Here is a 13,071-nt window from a genome sequence, read left to right as displayed (position 1 = left end):
TGCTTCATTGGCCCCTCTGCCTCGCTGGGGAGGGGCTCTGGCCAGGCTGATCAGTGTGCTGCTTAGCAGAACCAGGGACAGCTGGACTTGAGGGGGACGTGAAGGGGTGACCCCAGGGAGGGGAGCGTGTCGGGTACCTGAAGCAGCGCAGGTGTTTTTCTGCTTGGAGTTCTGCCGGGACTCTTTCATCCAGGGGAAGATCTGTTTGCTAATGGTGGCCGTGGAAGAGCTGGAGGAATTGGGGCCGCCTTTGGTTTTTTTCGGGGGGGCCGCACTGGTGGGGTTCGGTGGGGAGGAAGGCGGCAGCGCAGGCGGCTGCTGCTGCTCGCCTATACCCGGGGGCTGACTGCCTGCTTGGCTGCCGCCGTTGGTCCGCATGCAGCTGCCATTCAGCTCGCTGCTCTTGTGGGTTGGGGCTCGGATGGGAGCCGAGCTCTGGATGGAGCAGGCGGAGCTCGGGTAGTCTGTGTCCAGGGCGGCTTGTGTATAAGGCTGGTGGGTCGAGCTGTAGCTGTAGGCGTCGGCTTTGCTGTACGTGTAGCCCCCGAAGAGCCCCGAGTTATCGTAGTAAGCGGTTTTCTGCATCTTGCTCTCTGGGATCGCCAAGGCCTGGGGACCCTGCTCAGATAACATTGACTAGGTCCCAGCGGCTCACGTGGTCGGCCTGGGCCACTCACTGCCTAGGAAGCCACCTATGGGGAAACAGCGAGAGACAAAAGAAACTTTAATTGAGAAGAACTGGTGTGATTTCGTATACTTTAAGGCCAGAAGGAACTATCCTGATCATCTAGTCTAGCCTCCTGCACATGGCAGGCCACAGAACCTCACCCACCCACTCCTGTCACAGGCCCATCACCTCTGGCTGAATAATGAAATCCTCAAATGTTGATTTAAAGATTTCAAGTTACAGAGAACCAGCCTTTTACTCCAGTTCAAACCAGCAAGTGACCACCGCCCCACATGCAGAGGAAGGCTGTAAAACCCTCCCTAGTATCAGGAAGGCAGACATCTCCTTTAGCCACACACACCCCTTACAAACACACTCCCTCACATGCTTACATATAGACTCACATACACTAACTCATTCACTCATCCTATACTTTGACACTCAGACATGCTAAGATTTGGCTAGTATACAGATTCCTTTCAGACCCTTCATCTGTAAATTGCACAGGCTTTCCTTTCAGATCTTTTATCTTCAAGAAAGAGGGAGACTATGGATTAACTTGACTGAGAAGCTACACTGAACATAAAATGGGTGAAAAATACATTAAATACTTTTTAAAAGAATCCTAATCTAGTTGAATAGTCAGACAGATGCTTCAAAGTCTTTGAGGAGTTTCCTTCTTTCTCTCTAACCAAAAAGCATAGATCAAATCACCTAAGTGAAGGGATGAGCATTAGGCTCCATCTCTTTAAAATCTGAACAGATCCTCTGATAATGGCGGATATAATGTGCGAACAATGGCCCAGACTTTAGGAACACATTTCAGGATGTGTTTAATTTCCTCTTGTTCTAGTTTTTTTAAACTTTGAACTGACGCTTAATACACCTGAACCATTAAAAATAAATGTGTTAGGCTTTCAGTGAAAATTGTGAGGTTACATTGTCCCCCAGTATCATTCTAGTATAACTTTAGAGCGTTTAAAAATCCCAGATGTACGGAAATTAACTACTGTATTTCTTTAGTGTATTATATCTATGCATTTTTCCTTCCCTGTGTTTCCCAGAATGTGTGCAAAAATCACATTTACCTCTCTCTCTCTCTCTCTTTCTCTCTCTTTTGTTTTTCCGACTGCACTGTCATATTATCATTTATATTGTCATCATATATGTGTATATATTTATCCATAATATGCATGCATCCTATACCATTTTGGTATAAAGATTAACCCACATCCCTACTTTCCCTCCCCCCTTTTTTTTCTGGGCACGCAGGCGCAAAAGTGTGAAGTGTGAAGCCCCAGATGACATGATGGATTGAACCCGAATTAGAACCTGAAAAAAATAGAAAATTCCATCTCTATTGTAAATTCTGCCTCTTTTTTCCTTGAAAGATTCCTAGGAAGTTAAAGTATAACTAACACCATTCAGTAACTCAAGTTTGCACTATAAAGAAAAACGCTTAGGTCAGCTACCCTATCTTAACTCTTTGATTAATTTTACCCTGCTCAAAATCTTTCACCCAACGTTTCTTGTTAGTTCTTGTCAATCGAATCAATCTGAGACCATTTATATGGTTTGGTTTTCATTACAAACCATGTTTTGTTTATGTACTAGCATGCAAAAGTTATTTCAGATTTCAGTATTTTCCTATCAAACTGCTTGGTCTGGAAAATGTAGCCAAATGAAAAGTTCTCCATATAATCAATATTTTTACTCGGATACAAAAGCTATATACAATTTGTTGAATGTAAATCTGTATTTTATAGCTTACAAGATGGGAACTAACACGTAGTTTTGATAAATGCTATAATATGGCTGATACAACTTCTCTACTGGTACCCTTAGTATTTTTATGCGTTTTTTAAAATTGCATCTTTTATCCCGTCTAGCAAAATAAAGTACGGAATATTTCACCTGACAATGTAGCCTGTATTTGAGAAAATCTCAGGCGTCTCTCTTTATTGTATAAATGTATTAACATATTACAGGAAAGTGGTTCTAAAATATTAAAGCAGTCTCTGTTAATTGTTATTCTTCAGTCAATATTTATGCAAAGCTTTAGTAATATGTTACTTTTAATTTTATTTGTCTGCTGCTTCCCCAATAGTAATTGCTATAACTAAGTAGCATTGGCATTCTTTCTAAAAGTTACCATAATATCTATTCTGAACTAAAATAACGAAAATTCGAGGTCACTTTAAATTGTTTATCCTGCCATCTGATCTTAAATACAGCTTCACCAGAGGAGTTATTTTCTTTCATCAACATGGGCTGATAACTCTTTGGGAAGCTGGTAGGGGCAGAAAACCTGCGGCTTCGCCCCAACCCCATCCTGAAGAATGCAGTAACCAGAGGCCTAAGAAGTAATAAGCGAAGATAATTGTGAATGCTAAGAAAATACAACGATCCAGACTAGGCAATCTATGGTTTAACTGTCTTTCATAATTTACTTTTTGCAAATAATCCACTCAATTAATAATTTTCTACCTTTATCATTTACATTTTCAGGCATAGTCTGGACTGAAGCATTTTGTTAACACAACACAGCATTGTGCTTATTCTTTTATATACAAAATAAAATATAGTCCCCAAAAGAATACACAGAATCTTAAGAAACAATATTACTGAAAAACTGTTAAAAGCCTTATTTCTTTTCTGAAATACCAACTACTTGTGAACTCTGCTTGAACCTAAAAAGGAGGCAATGGGCCATAAATCACACGGACAATGCTCAACTGTTTGGTGGCTCATCTTTTAGATCTTTTTTTTTTTTAAATCTTTACACTTTTTGACTTTACAAGTGCAATGCATAAGGCGATGTTTTTGTATGTAACACCAAAAGCACGGGCTCAACACTTCTTGGTTTGGCCAAAGACAGTCTGCAGCAAAGTAACCTCCAAATGGTTTGCTAGCGTTGTGGGGGGTGGACTGAAATGCAGTAGGGCTAGGCAACCACAAAGTACCCATGTCTGTGTTTCGAGTTTCCCTTCCTACTATCCAGAGAGGTTAACCTCATCTGAACCGTTATACATTACATATGGTAATGGGGCTCTTTGTCCTGTCTCTGTTTTCCAAACGCTTGGAAGCTACTTCGCCTCATACACTTATATCTGGAAATCAGACTAGATATAAGAGATGCAGGTTTGTTAGACAAAATACCCCATTCTTCCACTTACACACACACACACACACACACACATCCCACGTGTGTGCACAAAATACAACAACCTCAAATGTTGACAAGTTTCCAGTCTCACAATTGTGTTCGATCCGACACCCAAACATATTCATATTAAGCAGTTCTCTACTAATACTTCCACTACACTTAATTCTGCTTAGGATCAATATCTAATATGATACGGAATAAATAACAGGCAGTAAGAGCGGCCAGTGGAGTGGTTATTAAGCAGCCGGAGCTCTCACGGTGCATATCAATGCACCTGTCACTGTGGTTTGTAACAAAATTTATGACTGCTAGTACTATGGCAGTAAACGCTTTAGTAAGGAATGAAAAGGAAAACACTTCTCAAGACCTAGCACTTTCAGAAGGGTAAAACAGGCTACGCGTAGGAGGAAGACCAGCAAAAGAATTCCCTACTCCGCAAATTTTCCTTATTTGCAGCCTGGAAGGGGACATATATATAAAGTAGTCAAACAGTTTCCTTCTTTACTGCGTCTCTTGTCAGAGCACAGACTATTTTCCTTCACGTTTCCAGGGACTTTTGAACCCCTCTCTGCTTATCTGTTGTTATTGTTTTTACCCTGCTTCCCCACCTCCCCCAAATCACGTTCTACTCCTGGTCTTTGGATTTGCTGGAACATAGTTTACCAAACGGACGGATAGACTGCAACATGAAGACTTCCAGGAAATTAACTCTCCCTCCCCCCAATTTTTGTGCGGGAAGAGTGACTGATGTAATTTGACTATGGCTGCCACTGATACTGAAATGTATTCGTGTTATAGATTGTACACAATGGCTCACAGAGGGAGCCGCGTTTTAATAGGTGTATGTTCTGTTTCTCTTCCAGTGATTTAAGACTCTGTGAGCCACCTGATAACATTGGTAAATCAGGATCTAAATGTTGGTCTTTCTATCTGACCGATTTCAGAGTTCTTCTGAGCGAAGCAGAGGTCTTCCTGAAATATTGTTTTGGAGCTTTAATATTACTATTTGTAACCAGCCTTTGGTACATAAAAGCAGCATTAAAATGTTACTGGCTTTTAAAGAGCCCTACTGAAGATGGTGACAAATTCCCATTCGGTGGGAGCAGGATTGGTTCGAATGTGGTTCTATTAAATGCTTTTTTTTTGTTTTCCATTGGAGTTTAAATAGGTTTAATAATGAGCTACTTTAAATGGGGCGACAGCATTTTAAAGAATGTTATTTAGGTGAAATAGCTTTTACAGTAATAACATTCTTCGTGTTTGAAGTTTTGGGTTAACGCTATTAAACAGCAATAGATTTGAAAATCGATCATCAGGTACCATGTTATGTATGTTAGCTTACACTAGGGAGATAAACTTTCAAGCATTTTTGTTCTTTACATATGATAAATTATCTGTGGCAACTACTTCTGTAGCAAGAGAGGTGACAAACTATAGAGACAAAAGTAAAAACTCACCACGCTTATGTTTTTTCTTGATTTTTGACTTTAACTCTTTTTGTAGGATCTTCGGATTCCTTTGGATAATCCGTTGGGACGTACCTGAAACAAAATTGAGAACTTTCAGTGGAAGCTGTTTTGTTTTGTACTTCCTTCTTGATAAATATCACAATAAATTCACGCCTTTTATGTAGCAATTCTCTCTGACTCCAACTCCACATTAGCTCTTTTACTAGACAGATAACAGGTGCTTCACATGTATTTACTGTACTAACAACACTTTGAAAAGAAGCCTTTGGTTTTTATACGATTCATCGGCAAAACTTTATAGAGGCCTTGTTCGACTTTTTCAGACAATTCAGTACATACAGGGCGTGAGTCTAGCGCTCACGTAATCAGAGCCCCAAAGCTTTTTAACCATTTGGCGGAACATTTGATAAAATAGCTCCAACTCAGATCGAAATAAAAAACAGTTCCACATTCTCATGGCTTCTTTAATGCTTCCAGCACCTCCACTAGTTACTAGCTACTGTACCAACGTTCTTTGCCTCTTAGGGGGAGGAAGTGCAAACATGGCAATTATGAATTGTAACCCCCCCCCCAGCAAAAGGATGTAAATCCATCTAGCGCTGTACAGTGTAAGTGATAACTGCATGCATTTGGCATGGGTAAGGAAAAGCATGCACAGGTCCAGTCATCACACTAAGAAGAATGGAAATTTACTAGAAAGACCACAGCGCCATTACCACGGCGCTCATACATTATGTATATCTGTGGTTATCTCGGGTTTGTCACACCAAGAAAAAAACAAGGCACAGCACTACTGTACAGATCTGCCACCCCCGGCTCTGATCTACTAATTTAGGAAAGAGGTATAAAAATCCAGTTGGAACTACCTTTTAAATTCCCTATTTAAGATACACAGAAAACTAAGATAGAAATTTAGCCTGCTGTACACACACACAACAAATATTTGTGGATCAAAATGAACATTTTGCATTTCATTCTGTAATGTGTCGACTAAGGAATTTGAGAACATGAAGAGTGTCAGAAAATCCCCCACAAAAAAAAACCCCAGGTCATTATAAAGACGATATCTAGCAACCATAAGCCTTTGAAATGACCTTTGGCTTGTAAAGCAATAACTCACCACTTAATGAACAACCAACGGAAGCGCCTCCAATAGTTCACAACATAACAGAGCTTGCAACTTTCCACCAAATCTTCTCTGTCCCTGTCCAAACCCAATATGATGCAGCATTCCCCCTCCAATTCACCTTAATTTATGCTGGCAAACTGGAGTTTGGGAAGTAGAGCTTCATGATTACACACGATGTTCTACCAGGTTCCTGGTCCAAGGCCTGTCCCGGTAACGTTTTATATAATATATTCACGTGGGCGTACGTCAACTTTAAGTGCTTTATTTTTTTTTTTTATAACGGAGTTCATTAGAAATAGAATAGTACGTTACAGTGTGTAAGAAGAAAGCATAAATTCGGTACCCCTTAGCTCTTGACCGGAGAGATCATAATATTGTTATCAAGTCATTGTTATCCGCTGTTGATTAATATGGTAAGTTTTCATTTTGTGTCTAATTAATTATCGACTTCTGATCCTTTTCGCAGCAGCACTTCAGCAGTTCAGTGATATCATCCTTACTCTAGACAGGGGTTACTTTGCAACCAATTTTGCAAAGATATATTTTCTACCCTAACTGCAAGCAACATCCGAAATTTGTATTTGTAAGCATCTGATGGTTAAAGACGTTGGCTTTATACCATCTTACCGAAGCTTCGTCAAAGAAAGAGAACTGAGCTCTGATAAAAAGTTGCCAGGGATAAATCTTTAGAACTATTCAGGCATGGACCCAATATAGGTATTATTGAAATTTTAGGTGAAGTTATAAGTGAGTGCTTCCATCGAGCCAAATGAAATGCTGCTTGCAGTAATTGGATTCAACTGACTAACTTGGCAGGCCAGCAGCTTGGAGGCATCCAGCTAAGAAAAATGTTCCCTGCCTTTAAGTTCTGATCGAGCAGAGCACACGCAATTGACAAAACAACTTTCTTTCAGTCTTTTCACTGTTCTGCATAAATATGGGTGAGCATCTAAAATGAAGGAAGATTTGCCTAAGAGATATAAAGACTTCTGTTCAGATTTTGTCCAGCAGTGCCTTATTCTGAGCTTCTGTTACCCAACACAAAGGTTGGATGTTATATTATGCTCATTTCAATAGGTATAATCGGGAAAGATCTTCCATAATTCATACATTTTAAAAGGTAGCAAGTTATTTAAAACATGAACTTTGCATTTAGTGGGAGGTTCTGGCTATTTTAAACAGCAAAAAGTTGAGTTAAGGTTTACACATATTTCTGTGAGATCCATTTACTTTTATTAAGCAAAATAGGTATGAAATTTGTTTGTATTTTATTGGTTTTAGACCCCAAACCCTCCACTAAATATCCCCACGCTCTCTCATTTATCAGTTGATCAAACTATGGAAATAGGTTTAAAGAAAACTTCTTGGTGCATGAATAGCAAATAGTACTTCAACAGCATGTGTGACTGAAATAAATAAATAAATAAATAAATAAATAAATAAATAACCAGTAGCTCAGATAGAAATACAGCATCAAATGATAGGTATGAACCAAAGGCTAACCATACGTGAGTATGCGAGTGGATTTGCGAAGAGCATTCAAGAAACCATATGTGGAGGCTCCCTTACCGGTGAATTTATTTCAAATCGTACAGTAAAGATCAACCCGGCTACACCCTGCCCAGCAGTCCAAGTAAGCGAATTAATAGGATGCTCTATAGTATTTTGGCAGTGACAGTACATGACAAAGTTTTTCTTTCTTTTATTTGTTCAATTGTCATTCCATACTTGAAACCACCAAAAACAGGTCCGGGGCAAATATATTCTCCTGAACGTTTGTAAAATGTTTCGTTTCCAAAAACAAAACAAAAAAACCCCCCAAAAAACAAAAAAACAAAAACAAAAAACAACCCCCCCCCACATATCATTAAGATGATACTGCTATAAACGTAGATGGAAACATATTTCTATACATATTTTTCAGTCAGATCACAGATTACTAGCCAGTTATATTTAGTCTCGGACTAAAGGCGATAATGCAGATCTATGGTTAAAGGTTCCATTTTGTCATGCAATTGCTTACCTGTGTATCAATTTATCATAAACCTGGGCTCCTCGGTCTCAATATCTGTGCTTTCAGTTGTTAGAATATACCCTTCACCCTTTGTCCGCAGACAGTCCTGTCCTAAGCCTGGGCTTGCGGTGTGACAGGCATTTTCATACACCAGCATTCCCGATAGAATGAACAGAGGTTCAGCCTCAACTACCAATAAACGAGGGCGAGTGGAGTTCGGAATCTGTTGTTGTTATTGTTGTTGTTGTTTTGTTTTTAATTCATTACAACAGTCCTTGGCAATCAACCCCAAGGAATAAAAGTCAGCAATTGGCCGGCGAGAGTGCTTTGTTTTGGTTTTAAATCGTGCGGCCATTTATGATTTTTTTTTAGAAGAGCAACAGAAACCCCTTTATAATCAGACATACAGGCGCTGCCTTAAAATACAAGCATATTTGTTCACGTGACCCTGAGAGCAGATTGTTCTGATTGAGGCTGGAACTTTCACAATGTCCGTCCTCTCTAAACCCCCCAGAATTCACATGTTTGGGGGTATTACACAGGGATCCAAAAGCACCCATAAGCTTCACTTGAAAGCAAGGCAGCAGTCCAATGCAAATCCGTCTCACATTCCTGGGTTGTATTATTGTTTTAGGTACCAAATGGCAACAATTCCTTCCTGACGTGTTACAAATCCCTTTGGATAAATTGATCTTTTAGGTAAAGTACTTTGAAGACCTTCTCTTCCTAGATAAATCAAGCATTCTTAGAGCTTCTGGACAAATTGAACTACCCCAGCAACCCCTCAGTGGAAGGATCCCTTAGTCCATGAACACTCTATAATCTCTATTATGTCAATCTTTTTTCCTTGTGAGTAAAACAAATACACAAGACATTAATTTGAATGGTAGATTTTTTCAGCCATTGCCGATCAAATACATGATTAAATCAGAAATGTCCGATAGAAGATGAAAATAATGTTATAATGTTATAATAATGTTTGGATTTTATGTAACCGAAAATATGGTTTAATAAAAACTCTGATGTACAAATGTACACTACAAAGCTGTCTGAAATGTTCTAGGTTTTACTAGTATGCACTAATCTTTGTTTTCTTCTTCTCTATAGGAGGAAATATTTGGGTAAACTCGGATTTTCCAGATCGGAAGACTAAAGAAGCCTTAGAAAAATCGCCTTACTTTTCTGTTTGTGCACTGAGTCTGATCTCGCTCTCTCTTTCTCTCTCTCTCTCTCTCTGTATATGTATATACATATATACACAGAGAGATAGAAAAAGCACTATATGTATATATGAATACCTATACATGTACACACAGAGTTAGAACACTCTTTCTATATGTAATGAGTGCATACAAATGTCCTGAACAGCTCAAATTCTGTAAAAATGTATTTTAGTTCTTTTGTTTGATTTTCTAAGGTGTCTGTAGCTATAAATACACCACATCTAATCTAGGATCTACTAAGATTTCATTACCATCCAAAGCATTGAGATCTGACAGTAACGTATTACCTTACAATACTACCCTTAAGTGTATTGTAACATTTATCTAAATTACTTTGCTTTTCCTGACTTTGCAAACAAGTTATAAAAAGATTGCAGTCCAGTAACTGAAGCACGCGTTCAAGGTAAATTATTGTTTCGGACTCCGGATTTGTAATCTTGTATTTCTTGGAAATGATGTACTTGAATCTTGCGTCACGTAAAAGTCAATTGTTCTTTGCATCATTTTCTGCCAGCCATATATTTCACTACCAGTGTATCTATCTGTATATCTATCTGTATTTATATAGAGGTATGTATGTATGTATATATGTATGTATAGAATAGGTTCACACATTTTCTAATGACGAAAATCTCGTTTGCTCGTTACACAAAAGTGAAAGTGCAAAGTGCGCCATTAATCAAGTAAAGATCAAGAGGAGGGATTGAGAAGGGAAATCTCCCTTTTTATGCTTAATTTGTAAATATCTCTTAGCAAAAGTCACACGCCACCGACGGGTTCATTTAAGTTATACTGCATAAACATAACAACAACAAGAACAACAAAAATTAAGACAGTGAGCGGGGACAGCAAAAGCAATAAAGAAGTGTGAAACTCCCGCCATACTAGGACTCAAGCTTTGAGTGAATTTGTCTCCAGTAAAGGATCTGAAGACTCCTTCAGTCGGAGCATATGTTCATAGAGCAATAAAACAGAAAGATTTACAGTCTTCGCCCGCCCCCCAGCAGCCTCGCACCCTTTCAGGAATTACTTACGATGATTTATAACAACAACTCTGGCAATTGTCAAACTGATCAAATATCCCAGGCTATATACAGGAATAAACGTTATTATTAAAGGGTTTCAATTTATGTTCGGGGCCATGATACCGCGTGGCTTTATGGAGTTTGGTTTCTTTCTGGGCAAAGAGGATAATATAAACTTCATTGATGAAAACAGAGGAGTTATCGTGAAGCAGCAAAGCTGGTTTTTAGTCACCACCAACGCGCATACGCGTTTGTCATCTTTGAATAATTGAATTAATGTGTTATTGTTTGAATGTATAATTCATAACAGAGGAAACTTTGCCTCTGTCCTGCCACCGAAACGGAAGTCATAAAAGCTACAATCTGGGTTTTTAGAAATTACTCCAGCGAGGGATAATAAAGAATATCCTGTTCGCAGAAAGTATTTCCAACTGACTATGGGGTTTAACAGAGAAATCTCAGCCTTGCGGTCTGTGTTTTATAGGATGGGGAAACATGGTTTCTATATAAAAACTGCAACCCTCAGTTTTCTTTCAGCGTGGACTACTGGTTCAAAGTTCTAAGAGTGTGTATCTCCCGCAAAATGACCTAAAGACTGGGGGCTTTTCATAGGGTTTTTTCCCCGTTTTCAACATCCTCTCCCCGCCTCCCCCCCCCCCCGCCCCGCCACTCTCTCTCTCTCTCTCACACACACACACGAATGCTCTGCTAATCATTTCAGATAGAAACCGAAAAGGACCAGATCAAAACTGGGCATTTATCTGACGAAAATAAAAATAAAAATAAACCCTTCCCTTTGTGTAACGGTAGCAGTAATGTCGGGGGAGGGGGAGAAGCAAGCTTGGAATTCATTATCTGCTGCTTAAAACCTGCCTTGGGTAAAATTTCAACTCAGTTTTATAGCCTTCTATTATGACGCAAAGAAAAATTTACGACCCTTGCTTGAAAAGGAGTTCAGGGCCTTTTCTCACCATTTTAAGAATGGGCAGCAGATGCCCTGACAGCCAGTATTGTTCCCAGTAAGACATAAGCAACCAGTAAATCTTCTCCCATTTCACCATACATACAGCTCTTAGTAAACCCTTTCCTTTTCTTTTGCCTTCTTGTTATCTCTACGTATACACGCACACACATAAACAAAAAGAGAGCCTTTGCCCAACATCATAATTTTTCATAAAGTGTAAATCTTTTCCTCTGAATCTAAGGTCACCACACAAGCCTAGACCAACTTCTGACTATTGCATGGTTCCAAATCGGGAAGCAAAGGGTCCTATTTGTCAAGCATTTGACAGCTAAGTTCATTAAGGATTAAAATATGAAGGAATAAAAAGTAAAATGTTTACATACCAAGCTTCTCTTTTTCGGCTGCTACCAAAGATATAGGTGCGCAGGGAAAGAGCCTGCACCCTTTGTATATTATATTCTTGGGATCTCTTCAGTTTTCAAGTCTGATAGAGTCCTTTGCTTGGCAGATTAATGACGACTCCGTGTTTCTTAAGGGACGTGCTGAATTAATTATTTCGTAAATCACGTGGTCAGGACTTGTAGAAATCTATTCTTATCATCTTCCTTGCACTTTGAATTCTGCCTGTTATGACTGTTCCTAGCAAGACCGTTTTGGTCTATACGGTTACAAAAATCAGGGGGGAAGGATAACAAACATGGCCGTTGGAAGCTCTGTGGCTCTGCATTAAAGGTCCCTATTTACTGTACTGTACAGTGAGTGGTGTTTGCTATTGACTCTGCCTTTGCTCCTCATTCTTACCTTAACGACTAGTGGTGATATAATATACAGAATTGTATTGATGTATTGGTAGTAACAGGAGGAGCCATTAGACACAAGAGGGTCAAAGTATAATCAGAAAATGTGTCTGAATATTTAAACTTAAGGTCTGGGTACTTAAAAATACACGTGCACGCACATCTTCTCCCCCTGCATTCCATTGTGTTCAGGGCACAAGCCTTATTTATTGCATGATGTTCATTTCACATTCCAAGAAGGATAATCTATTTTTGGACTCATGCCTTGGCCACTCTTCAAGAAAAGATAAGTCATATGTGACATATATCTGTGCTAAAAATAGTGCAATCGACCTCTTGTAGTAAGAAATTGTTGTCGTTGTTGTTTGAGGTGCTTATATCAAAAAGAAAGGAGGAGTCTGCTACAGGTTTATAGGAAAGTTCAAACACTCTATATTTGGCTTTTATTTGTGTCTTATTGAGATCAGCAGAAATAATTAAGCCTACTTCTAATTTTAAAAAAACCTATCCCCTTTCACTCCGATTTTTAAATTTAAAATTAATTTATGTCATCACCCACCTAAAGTACACGCCACTTGTGTAGGGTTCGAGGTAACTTCAGGTGTGGTTTCTTAATA

General features: G+C 39.1%; 1 protein-coding gene across 7 annotated transcripts in view; it reads right to left on the bottom strand.

The window, feature by feature from the left end:
- The window catches only part of HOXD3 (homeobox D3), a 42,422-nt gene that overhangs the window by 9,819 nt on the left and 19,532 nt on the right, over positions 1-13,071 (bottom strand). For 5 of the 7 annotated variants that reach the window (XR_007359166.2, XR_007359165.1, XM_048869893.1 and 2 more), the window contains 2 exons: positions 5,291-5,374; positions 138-692 (listed from right to left, as the gene is read on the bottom strand). Coding sequence is in view for 5 of the 7 variants with exons in the window: in XM_048869893.1 (XP_048725850.1) it covers positions 138-633 (496 nt within the window). In the remaining 2 variants the exon portion in view is untranslated. Of the gene's footprint in view, positions 1-137; positions 693-5,290; positions 5,375-8,454; positions 9,336-12,040; positions 12,374-13,071 lie in introns of those variants that run through there. The other 2 variants (XM_048869894.2, XM_048869895.2) reach the window with 2 other exon arrangements.

This window comes from Caretta caretta, chromosome 11 (genome assembly GCF_965140235.1).
Source record: "Caretta caretta isolate rCarCar2 chromosome 11, rCarCar1.hap1, whole genome shotgun sequence".
NCBI classification, from domain to species: Eukaryota; Metazoa; Chordata; order Testudines; family Cheloniidae; genus Caretta; species Caretta caretta.
The sequence above is the reverse complement of the archived record's forward strand: the minus strand, read 5'-3'. Positions and strand labels throughout refer to the sequence as shown.